This window comes from Oncorhynchus masou, chromosome 33 (assembly GCF_036934945.1).
Source record: "Oncorhynchus masou masou isolate Uvic2021 chromosome 33, UVic_Omas_1.1, whole genome shotgun sequence".
In the NCBI taxonomy this organism is placed as follows: domain Eukaryota; kingdom Metazoa; phylum Chordata; class Actinopteri; order Salmoniformes; family Salmonidae; genus Oncorhynchus; species Oncorhynchus masou.
In genome coordinates this window covers 33866734-33879295 of record NC_088244.1, presented here as the reverse complement: position 1 = coordinate 33879295, position 12562 = coordinate 33866734, and the positions used below count along the sequence as shown (strand labels likewise).

The 12562-nt window shown below is 45.0% G+C and overlaps 1 protein-coding gene across 2 annotated transcripts in view; it reads right to left on the bottom strand.

Annotated features, from left to right (window-relative positions):
• The window catches only part of LOC135528346 (plexin-A2-like), a 326345-nt gene that overhangs the window by 84251 nt on the left and 229532 nt on the right, over positions 1 to 12562 (bottom strand). For both annotated transcript variants that reach the window (XM_064957364.1, XM_064957365.1), the window contains exons 9-12: positions 11991 to 12105; positions 10758 to 10958; positions 9760 to 9856; positions 9176 to 9366 (exon numbers count right to left, since the gene is read on the bottom strand). In XM_064957364.1, coding sequence (XP_064813436.1) covers positions 9176 to 9366; positions 9760 to 9856; positions 10758 to 10958; positions 11991 to 12105 — 604 coding nt within the window. The remainder of the gene's footprint in view (positions 1 to 9175; positions 9367 to 9759; positions 9857 to 10757; positions 10959 to 11990; positions 12106 to 12562) is intronic.

The window sequence follows — 12562 nt, the reverse complement described above, 5'->3', positions numbered from 1 at the left end:
AGCTCTGCTAGGGCGAGTAAAATTGTCAGAGTGAACTGTCCTCTCATTTGTGTCTGGAAGGGTCTAGCAAGCTAGCCAACATGAGCCAGTTAGCTTGGGTGCTTGACTACTGCTGTTAGGGTCAGAACACTCCGATCAACCCTACTCTTCGGCCAGAGCGTTAAGTGCTCGGTAGTAACCAAACTTTTCCAATAGAACACTTTTTTCAGACACTTTCCAAACCAACAAATCAAGCGCTGCCTCATTCCGCGTTCAACAGGAAGTGACGTTCTGATGACATGATAATCCCTCATGATAAGAAGTGTAGAAGGGGGGTGTGATTGACCTACATTCTTTCTAGTCTAATCTGTTAATAAGAGAACTTTAGAGAAAAAGGGAACTCTCTTTAGTAGATTATCAACAACCAGTAGATAAGACACTGAACCAGAGAGGAGAGAGAGAAGAGAGGAGGAGGGGAATGGCCAACATGATACTCCAATAGTACTAGTGAACCATACTGGCAGAGTACCTGACCACTGTGACTGACCCAAGATTAAGAAAATCCTTGACTATGTACAGACTCAGTGAGCATAGCCTTGCTATTGAGAAAGGCCACAGTAGGCAGACCTGGCTCTCAAGAGAAGACAGGCTATGTGCATACTGCCCACAAAATGAGGTGGAAATTGAGCTGCAATTCCTAATCTCCTGACAAATGTAAGACCATATTAGAGACACATATTTCCCTCAGATTACACACGCACAAAGAATAATGAAAACAAATCCAATTTGAACTCCCATATCTACTAGGTGAAATACCACAGTGTGCCATCACAGCGGCAAGATTTGTGAGCTGTTGCCACAAGAAAAAGGCAACCAGTGAAGAACAAACACCATTGTAAATACAACCCATATTTACGTTTATTTATTTTCCCTTTTGTACTTTAACTATTTGCACATCGTGACAACACTTTATATAGACACATAATGACATTTGAAATGTGTTTATTCTTTTGGAACTGTAATGTTTACTGTACATTTTTATTGCCTATTTCACTTTAGTTTTTATCCACTTCACTTTATCCACTTCACTTGCTTTGGCAATGTTAACATATGTCTCCCATGACAATGAAGGCCATACATTAGAGAGAGAGAAAGAAAGAGAGAGAGAGAGCGAGACAGACAGAGAGAGAGAGAGAGAGAGAGACAGAGACAGACAGACAGACACAGACAGACACAGACAGACAGACAGACAGACAGACAGACACAGACAGACAGACAGACAGACAGACAGACAGACAGACAGACAGACAGACAGACAGACAGACAGCTGAGAGGTGAGGTGGGAGGAAGTGAAATTAAGTCAGAGGAAGAAGAGGATGCCAATTAGAGAGATGAGGGGGATGGCCAACACAATACCCTAACAGAGGAGAGAAGAGACACAGCAGAAGATGAGGAATGGCCAGTATGAACAGCCTTGCTAAGCGCCATGTTTATATATTTAGGTGAGGTGATGGTGGGGCAAGTGATGATCATGTAGTCTATGCTAAACTCAATAGAAGCTGTGGAAAAGCAACCTGAGCTAGCTTGGGGGGTAGAAAAGAAAGTCTGAAACTCAATGGCATCCTACATTCTACTGGCAGACAGAGAGAGACGAGAGAGAGGAAGGCTTTGAGCTGTGTTGTACCATATTATAATGGCAGACATCACAGTGTACGCTTCATGTGAACAGGCCTTAATGTAGGCACCACTAGTGCTCTCTCTCTCTTTCTCTCCGGGCTTTCCCCTTCCTCAGTTAACAGCTGTTTTTGATTACATTTAAACTAAGAAGCCCGAGTTTTAAAAAAAAGTCAAAGTGAAAGCATGTTAGAACTGTTGCCTCTGAAGCTGCTATCAATATGAGCGTGTTTAGCATCTGGATCGCTGTGGGTAGATCCACTCCCGGTCTTTTAAACGGCACATCTTGCACCCAGACCTCAGAGCTGTCTTTGGGGTCTTTGAGGGTAGTTCAGGCATGTCAAATTTCATTGTGACTAGCGGTTAATGTGCTTTATAAAAACCCACTTATCACTTCTTCTTTCCCCGTGAACAAACTACACATGAAATACTTTATAGGCTCTTAAATGTCTTGTAGCCTGCCGAGAGATACAGACGGGGATGAAGGGGACAGGGGAGAAATACTGGAAGCAGAGGAGAGGAATGAAGAAAGGAAGGGAGACAAACACACACACCTGGGAGGTGTGCTGCTGTGTGGTGGGGAGGGGGGCACCACAGCCTCCATGAGGGCACCGTGACTTATCCGGCAGTGTTTTCATTCCAGACCTCTCTACCCCCTGTCCAGAACACTGTGTGTGTGCTTCCATATCAGTGCTTGTGTGTGTGTGTTTGTTTGCCTATAGATGCCTCGGTTGGATTGAACAACGTTTTGTAGTGCCTGCCATTGGCTGGATCTAAATGAACCGTTGGAACACAGTGTTATTTCAGGGCCAGGTGAGAGAGAGAAGGACTATGTTTGCTGTACTCTACTGTTTTCTGGGTGACAGTCAGTCCCACCCTCCCTCTGGTGGTACAACAGGCCACTGCTCTATACTGTATACTGTCTTTACATGAAGCCTTTACATTTCACATTGTTATGCAATGATGATTTTTTTACTAATGAGCTTTAACTGGAGATTAGCTGCAGTACTGTATTCCGCGGATTTAATTGTAATTTTATTTTACTAGGCAAGTCAGTTAAGAACAAATTCTTATTTTCAATGACGGCCTAGGAACAGTGGGTTAACTGCCTGTTCAGGGGCAGAACGACAGATTTGTACCTTGTCACCTCGGGGATTCGAACTTGCAACCTTTCAGTTACTAGCCCAACGCTCTAAGTCTAACCACTAGGCTACCCTGCCGCCCTGTCTCCGGATCAGGTGTGTTAAGACGACAGCTACAGTACTATAGCGTATCCAGCCATTACAGGAAGCAGTAGTATCTCTATTCTCTCCAGGGTATATAGGAGCCATACAGTCCAGCCCAGAGAGAGTTCCTTCTTCCCATGATGCCTTTCAAGTCCTCTAATCCCCAGCTTCATTTGATGCTGTTCCCTCTGCTGTTAGAGGAGGCTTTTATCTGCTCAATATTAATACTGTGCCGGGAGAGGAGGGGGGGCTCAGGCACGGTACTTAATAGAAATATAAATTATTCACAAGGAGCGTCTTCTGGTAGGCACATAGGCTAGTATCGATGTATGTACACAAATCAGATCATGATTGGGGCTTTGTTGCATACAATCAAAACAAAATGTATTCATAAATTCAGCCCATGAGGGAAAGAGTGTGGTCTTTTTGAAGAAATTCTCATTATTGGGAGAGGAAAGGGGTTGGGGGAAGAGAGATAAGAACAAATGAATGCAGAGTACACCGGGAGGGGTAATAAATATAAGCTCAACAAGTGCCAAATGTTGCTTGCTAGTTGGTGTTTTTGCCTCTGGAGCTGTACTGTGTGTGTGTCTGTGCGTGTGTGTGTGTGTGTGTGTGTGTGTGTTTGTGTGTGTGTGTGTGTGTGTGTGTGTGTGTGTGTGTCCGTGTCCGTGTGTGTGCCTGTGTGTGTGTGTGTGTGTATGTATGTGTGTGTGTCCCCAACTCCAGTGAAAAGTGAAAAGTACAAATCAATGCAGTACGGGCTCCCAGTGGCAGCTGTGCTGTATAACAGGGCTGAGCTCTGACACCCCACAGGGGCTCTCCTCTCCTCTCCTCTTACTCTCCTCCCCTTTCATCTACTTGGCATCCTCTTCTTCCTCTGACTTAATTTCTCTTCCTCCCACCTCACCTCTCAACTTTACTTTCTCTCTCTCTCTCTCTCTCTCTCTCTCTCTCTCTCAATTCAATAAAAGGGGCTTTATTGGGAGATGTGTTTACATTAACAAAGCAAGTGAAATAGACAAACAAAAGTCAAAATAAACAATACAAATTGAACAGTAAACATTACACAAAAGTTACTAAGGAATAGAGACATTTCAAATGTCATGTTATGTCTATATACAGTTTTGCAACGATGTACACAAGTACAATATAGGTTGTATTTACAATGGTGTTCTTCACTGGTGGTAATTCACCCAATAGATATGGGAGTTTATCAAAATTAAAGTTGTTTTCCAATGCTTTGTGAGTCTGAGGGAAATATGTGTCTCTATAAAGTGCTGTCACGATGTGCAAATAGTTAAAGTACAAAAGGGAAAATAAATAAACGTAAATATGGGTTGTATTTACAATGGTGTTTGTTCTTCACTGGTTGTCTTTTTCTTGCGGCTTCTCTCAATAGCAAGGCTATGCTCACTGAGTCTGTACATAGTCAAAGCTTTGGCTCAGTCACAGTGGTCAGGTATTCTGCAACTGTGTACTCTCTGTTTAGGGCCAAAAAGCATTCTAGTTTGCAGAGTTTTTTTGTTAATTCTTTCCAATGTGTCAAGTAATTATCTTTTTGTTTTTCTCATGATTTGGTTGGGTCAAATTGTGTTGCTGTCCTGGGGATCTGCTTGTGTTGGTGAACAGAGCCCCAGGACCAGTTTGCTTAGGAGACTCTTCTCCAGGTTTATCTCTCTGTAGGTGATGGCTTTGTTATTGTCATACCCTGACCATAGAGAGCCTTTTTATTCTCTATTTTGGTTAGGTCGGGGTGTGACTAGGGTTGGTAATCTTGTGCATTTATTTCTATGTTGGCCTGGTATGGTTCCCAATCAGAGGCAGCTGTTTATCGGTGTCTCTGATTGGGGATCATATTTAGGCAGCCATTTCCACACTGGGTTTTGTGGGTTTCATTTAATAAACATGTGAAACTCTATGTGCAAATACAATATAGCAAGTAAAACACTGGAATGGTAGATTTGCAGTAGAAGATTGTGCAAAGTAGAGATAGAAATAATGGGGTGCAAAGGAGCAAAATAAATAAATACAGTAGAGCAAGTAGAGGAAGAGGTAGTTGTTTGGGATAAATTATAAATGGGCTATGTACAGGTGCAGTAATCTGTGAGCTGCTCTGACAGCTGGTGCTTAAAGCTAGTGAGGGAGATAAGTGTTTCCAGTTTCAGAGATTTTTGTAGTTCGTTCCAGTTATTGGCAGCAGAACTAGAAGGAGAGGCGGCCAAAGGAAGTATTGGTTTTGAGGGTGACCAGAGAGTCACCTGCTGAAGCGCGTGTTACAGGTGGGTGCTGCTATGGTGACCAGCGAGCTGAGTTAAGGGGGGACTTTACCGAGCAGGGTCTTGTAGATGACCTGGAGCCAGAGGGTTTGGCGACGAGTATGAAGCGAGGGCCAGCCCACGAGAGCGTCTGCTGTTAATGATGATGCAGAGGATTTTCCCAAGACCGCTGTTGCCGCATATCCCACAGTAGTTATTGGGGTCAAATTTGTCTCCACTTTGTGGATTGGGGCGATCAGTCCTTGGTTCCAAATATTGGGGAAGATGCCATAGCTGAGGAGGATGTTAAAAAGTTGACGTACTTTCAATTGGAATTTGTGATCTGTATATTTTATAATTTCATTAAGGATACCATCAACACCACAGGCCTTTTTGGGTTGGAGGGTTTGTATTTTGCCCTGTAGTTCATTCAATGTCATTTGATAATCCAGTGGGTTCTGGTCGTCTTTAATAGTTGATTCTAAGATTTGTATTTGATCATGTATATGTTTTTGTTGTTTGTTATAGAGCCAAAAAGATTGGAGAAGTGGTTTATCCATACCTCTCCATTTTGGATAGATACCTCTTCGTGTTGTTAGTTTAGTGTTTTCCAATTTTCTCAGAAGTGGTTAGATTCTATGGATTCTTCAATTACATTGAGCTGATTTCTGACGTGCTGTTCCTTCTTTTTCTGTCGTGTATTTCTGTATTGTTTTAGTGATTCACCATAGTGAAGGTGTAGGCTCAGGTGTCTGGGTCTATATTTTTGTTTGGATAGGTTTCTCAAGGTCTTTCTTAGGTTTTTGTATTCTTCATCAAAAACATTTGTCATTGTTGTTCATTTCCTTGGGTTGTTTGCTTGAAATGTTTTGATGTGATAGGGAAGCTGAGATGTATAAACTGTTACAGTTTTCTACTGCCAAGTTCACACATTCACAATTACAGTGAAACATTTTGTCCAGGAAGTTGTCTGGAAGTGATTGAATTTGTTCTTGCCTAATTGTATTTTGGTAGGTTTCGACACTACTTTTCTTCCAGGATTTGTAAAAGAGTTGCTAGCACCAGACGAATTTAAAATTGTTCCAAAGTGTCAGTTTGTCTCGAAGAATCATCACGGAGCGAATGACTGACATGGCACAAGACATCGAAAAAACGTTGAAGGACTCCGCAAGAAATGTGGTATTTTTGTCTTTGGCGTGTGATGAAACGACTAACACAACAAATACCGCCCAATTTGCCATTTTTGTGCGTGGGATTACTGCTGAGTTTGACACAAGGGAGGAATTGCTGTCTTTGGAAGCCATGCATGGCACTACCAGAGGTGAGGACTTGTTTGAGAGACTTGTCTCGGCTATGAACAAATTTGAGCTACGGTTTGAAAAATGAAGTGGCCTTACTACAGATGGAGTGCCATCCATGGCCGGCTCAAAAAAGGGGTTAACCGCATTAGTGAAAAAAGAAATGAGTTGTCTCAGTCTTGGTCCAAGTGATTTAACTGTGTGCAACTACATCATACATTAAGAAAGTCTGTGTGCACAGTCCCTGAAGCCGAACAATGTAATGGCAACTGTAGTGTCAACCATCAATTTTATCAAAAGCAAAGGGATGAATAACCACCAATTTTAGGAGCTAATGAGTGATCTTGAATCGGAGTATGGTGATCTGGTTTACCACTGTGAGGTGAGATGGTTGAACCGTGGAAACACACTCGCGCGGTTTTACGGACTGAAGGATGATGTACAACAATTCATAGAGATGAAGGGGAAACCTGTCGGGGAACTGAGTGATGACAAGTGGATGTGTGATTTGGCCTTCATGGTGGACATAACCAAGTATCTGTCTGACTTGGAAGTCAAGCGCCAAGGGACAAACCAGCGATCTCAAGGAGTGAGCAGTTGCTTGACTATGGTGTCACAAGCACTTTCTTGCCTTTCATTCTGCAGCCTGCTGGTCAGATCCAGAAAGACGTTGGCAAAAAACGATGCTGCTCTCTACAAGCGTTCTATAATTACAGTGCATCTTACCGTCTGCAAACTTTTCTTAGCAAGTTCTCGCTAAAATAAATTGTGTTAGCCGCTAATGCTAATCGCTAGTTAAATTATTTGCTAAATGTACTAAGTCAAAGCAATCTTAGCTGGCTAATATAGCCTAGTATCGGTGCTGGTGTAGGCCTAGATAAGCATGTTGTTTGTGCAACGGTATCTTACAAATCAGAGAGGAACAGGCAAAGGATGAATATGTTAGCTAGCTACACGAAGTAAGAAAACATGTCATGTAACATCTAATTAGGGTTCCCTGGAAACACTGACCAACATGGTTCCTACCCTGTCAATAACTCCTCCCTGGCATCTTCATTCATTGTCATGTCAAACAAGGTATTCTAGGTGATGGCCACTATATTCAAACTGTAGAATTAGAATAACTCATTATATTTCCATGATTCCAACAGTTCACCAATTAACTAGGCCTTTCACCCATATTATGCAGCTCTGTGGGGCACAATGTGGAAATGATAATAACTTTGCAGGAAATGTAGAAATGGATGAAAAATGCTTCTTTGTTGTTGTTTGAAGTTGGATTGAACAGCATAAAACAAACAGAATGAAGAACACCCCCAAATGAAATCACTTCTAATGTAGGTTTTTCCACCTTCGGGTCATGAACTACTCAGAAAGCATATTAAGAACTTTTATTCAAAAACATCAAATACTGTAATAAATGAGAAAAACACCATGCTATGATATATTGGCCATATCGCCCAGCCCTAAATGAAATAAAGTGTCTGATTCCCCTGTGACACTGGGCCAACTATACCCACCACACTAGCTGCACAGGAATGATGCCTCAGGACACATAAAGGGCTGCTGCTGGGGGGGGGGACATGGCAATTCCTGGTCATGGGGGACAGTTGCAGGGTTGGGCATCGTTGTCAGGTGGAAGTCAGGGCGACTGGGCGAGAAAGAGCCGCTGTCACGGCACAAATCAATAACCGCTTCTCCTCTTACTGTCTGAATAGTCTGCCACGTCGATAAGCTTGCCTCAATGAGACTACGTCTGTCTGGGGAACTCAAGCAGGGATAGTTGCTTCACTACTAGAGGCTGGTCGACTATTACGTTTAGTTGAAGCAGTGTACTGTACTGTACTTCACTCTGCTGGTGTGAACATGAAATGGAACTCCTTTTTAAGCTGGGAGCTCCAGCTAAAACCAGCACCGCATATATCTAGAAAAGTGTCTTATGTGGCACAGATAGAGAGGAAGCCAGCTGGCACCCTACAGAGAGAGACACTGAGGCAGGTCCCTAGGGTGTATGTGTCAGGTCTCTCACCCTTGCAGTGCGGCCGAAGGTGACACACTCACACACACACTCACTTTTCCCCTTCAGCGAAAATCAACACCAGATGCTCTCTCCCTGCATATTGATTGTGTGCGGGAGGAGAGAAAGAGAGAGGAAATAAAGACAGAGAGAGAGAGAGAGAGAGAGAGAGAGAGAGAGAGAGAGAGAGAGAGAGAGAGAAAGAGAGATGAAGCAAGAGAGCGGGTGGTAAGAGAGTGATGTTGGGACAGAGAGACAGAGAGAGGGGTGAGAGAGCGAGGTAGAGAGCCCATCTAGCTCTTTGCAGCACCATAAGTGGGGGCACAGCCGAGGGGATCCTCATTCACATAGACCAGACCAGACCAAACCACTTCTGCCATGTCGGCCTCGCAATGCAAATACGACCTTTCATTGTCACGAGCGACACTTGTCTACTCTAAGTCTGTTGTTTGTTGATTTCAATTGAAGGATAGCTGTGTACAGATAAATTGTACACCCGACCGTAAGCAGCATCACCTTTTCTGCCCACCTGCTGCTGTTTTGTTCGGGACGAATCAGGCAAATACATCACATTTCACCATATCGTTCAGGGCTACGCCAAGCTACGGCTAAAAGGTGATAGATGCAGAGGACAAGTAAGTGTAACCTTATGGTGGTGAAGGAAAAGAGGGTGTGAGAGGGTAGAGGGGGGCTGGGAGTGTGTGTGTGTGTGTTATCACTGACCTCGGTGATGCGGGGGTTGGTACACTTGACGTTCTTGCTGGAGAGGTCTAGCCAGCGGGGGTTGAGGGGCGGGCAGTGGTGGCGCAGGGTACAGCGGCCCTCTCCACTACACCAGCCACACTGGAACTTCCTCTGGGCCTTCAGACACATGCCACAGCTGTCCCTCTGGGCCGCACACTTATACAGGTGCACTGTGGGAGTCAGGAGGACTCATGTTAAACACAACAGTGCTGGAAACAGGAAACAGCATTTGATTTGACAACCTAACATTATAATGACTGCAGTGTAATGTAGTAGTGTACTGTATTCCTGGAGGATTTAGTTGGTTAAAACATGAGATTTTTTTTAACAAGGATACAACTGTGCTCTTCATTTGTTTGGATAAAAGAGGGTATTATGCTGTGTCTGACTGGTCTCCAGCTGAGACAAGATGTTATTTGACAAGAAACATCTGTTTTATGTGTTGGTGAGATATGTCAACAAATTTGAGTGTGTGAGTGTGTGTGTGTGTGTGTGTGTGTGTGTGTGTGTGTGTGTGTGTGTGTGTGTGTGTGTGTGTGAGTGTGTGTGTGTGTCAGTCTTACCTTGTATTTTATCTGGGTTGTCTATAATGAAGTTGCCGTTCCAGACCACTGAGAAATCCACTGGCAACTCACTGATCTTCATCCCTTCATAAAGATACTGCAGGAGGGAGGGAGGGAGGGAGGGAGGGAGGGAGGGAGGGAGGGAGGGAGGGAGAGGTGGGGAGAGAGGGAGGAAAGAGCGCAAAAAAGAGGGGAAGGCGGAAAGACAGAGCAAAAGAAAGGGAAAGAGAGAGAAAAAGACAGGGAAGGGGGAGAGAATAAATGATTTCAGCATGAGAATCTTAAACCCCCCAAACCTGAGCCTGGTACCCCAACGTTGCTACAACCTTGCATCACCACCTCATTTGAGAGGAGAGTTAAGTGGAAGGCTTCAGGATTTGGATGTCCCCTTCTTTCACAGAGCTGCTGTCCTGAGATGCCTCCCTCCTGGCAGTCTGTGTGTGTGTTTGTGTGTGTCCTCTAGGAACAGGGCTGGAGGGCAGAGCCTTACTGCAGTCCTCTCCTGTGTAATTACCCAAGTCAGGACCCATCTCTCCCCCAGCCTCCCCACTGACAGGGCCCCGCTGCTGGATACAGGTGACATGGCCAGGGGCCTCACACCACCGGAGCTGCTTTTTTATCAGACACTGATACTCACTGACAGGTTGGCAATCATTGACATTCATTGACACAGAGTGAAAGTGGGCTTAAGTGCAAAATGGGAATTGATATTGTGCTATAAACGGAGTGAATGTAGGCGACAACCGGGGTGTTGTGGTGATATAGTGAAAATAATGTAATGTGGATACATCTGGCTTCGTTGAATAAGAGAGAGATGGAAAATGTGTGTTTTCATTTGAATGCATACACAGTATGCTGTGTTCATGTGCCGTGAGTGTTTGTGTCCTCTCCTGCAGTATGTGTGTAGGTGAACGTGAGCCTTTGCTACCTAGCCTGTGTTGCTGTGAGTGTCCATCACGCGTTTTAGCGTGTCTCCATGCCCTGCAGTGTGTACCCACCGAGCTGTTCTGACACTGTACAGAGGAGCTGTTGAAGCGCAGGGCGGTGACTCGGTGGCTGACCCCCTGGATGTGGAGGACACACTCGTACCCCCGCTGGCCTGACTGGGGCTGGGGGAGGTTCCGGGCCTTCAGGGTGATGGGCTTCACCTCCCCAGCCGGGATCAGAATCTCCTCCGAACGTACCAGCTGAGGACAGTCCTGGAGAGGGGGGACGGGAGAGTCAAAGGTATATAACATATAATAAATAAATATAACAACAGACAAACAAACACAGCAAGGCCAGCTGGGTAAAATAGTGATCTCTTGGTACGCGAGAGATCAAAAGTCCTTGACAGGGGAAGTGGTGGAGGGAGAGGAGAAGCAACAGCAGGGTCAAACAGGGTCATACGGGCGTCACTTCCTGGCTGGTGCTGGAGAGTGTTGGCTGCTCCACTTCTTCCACTCCAAAGCCTTTCTCACATAATAGGATCAATTCAGATGGTCAACCTTCCAAAATGCTGCCGGTACTTTGCAACTGATGACAACTGACAGCCGGAGGAGAACTCTGCTGGATCATAGCAGGCCGGGGGAGAGGGGAGGCCAATAATAGCTACAGCAGTGTGTGTGTGTGTGTGTGTGTGTGTGTGTGTGTGTGTGTGTGTGTGTGTGTGTGTGTGTGTGTGTGTGTGTGTGTGTGTGTGTGTGTGTGTGTGAGAGAGTGTTTGCTACGTATCAGTCATTTCTGCCGCAGTAGGTCTCTGTGGAGTGTGTGAAAAGGGAAGTGTGAAGAGAGAGAGAGAGAGGCAACTGTCCTCATCTCTTCTGCAGCAGAAGTCTATCCTCTCTCTCAGGCAGACAAATCAATGGGTTACTTTACACCCCGATAGGTAAACACACTCCTTAACCACAGTCACACAGCAGGGTGTGAGCAGCCAACATCAGTGAAATCTCTTATCAAAGAACACACACACACACACACACACACACACACACACACACACACACACACACACACACACACACACATACTGTGCCATTCATACACATAAACAACCTGATTGATCTTGTCAAAACATCCCATTGTTACAGAGGTGTTAAAAGGCTCTAATAATCGACTTCTAATTGCTAGTACCAAATACAGAGGGTTTGAATGGCAAACGTCAATATGGAGGGGCTTAGATGTGTCTGTCTGGAGACATGCCTCTCAGGCTGATAGGAGAGAGAGAGAGCGAGTGTGTCTGCAGTACGTACCTCAGAGGCGTTGACACGTCCCTCTTGGAAGGAGCAGCTGGAAGGGTCGTGGGTACACAGGTTTCGGTACTTGCACCAATGGCAGCGGAAGGCACTGTTCACGCAGGACAGACACCTGCACGGAGGGACAGACAGATGGACAGGACACACACTCAGGAAGCTGCGCTAGTCAAGTGGGAGGAGGATGGCACAAAAGAAGCAACCGAGTGCAGCAGATCCCAAGTGGGCACATGCTGTTGATGCCCTTGTGGTTGGCACGGTACCTCCTAGTTCCTATACAAGTCTGCCAACCCCGACAGCCCTGTGGTTTGTAGTGGCACTATAACCGCTATGTATGACTAGAGGCAGCAGTACAGCATAGTGCAGGCCCCAATTGCACCCTATTCTCTACATATGCAGTACATATGACCCAAAAGTAGTGCACTAAATAGGGAATGTTCCAGGTAGAACCCTTTTTGGTTTTTAGGTTGAACCCTTTTTGGTTCCATTAAGAACCCACTGTGGAAAGGGTTTACCTCAAACAAATAAGGGTTTTACCTGGCACCGAAAGGGTTCTACCTGGAACCACTAAG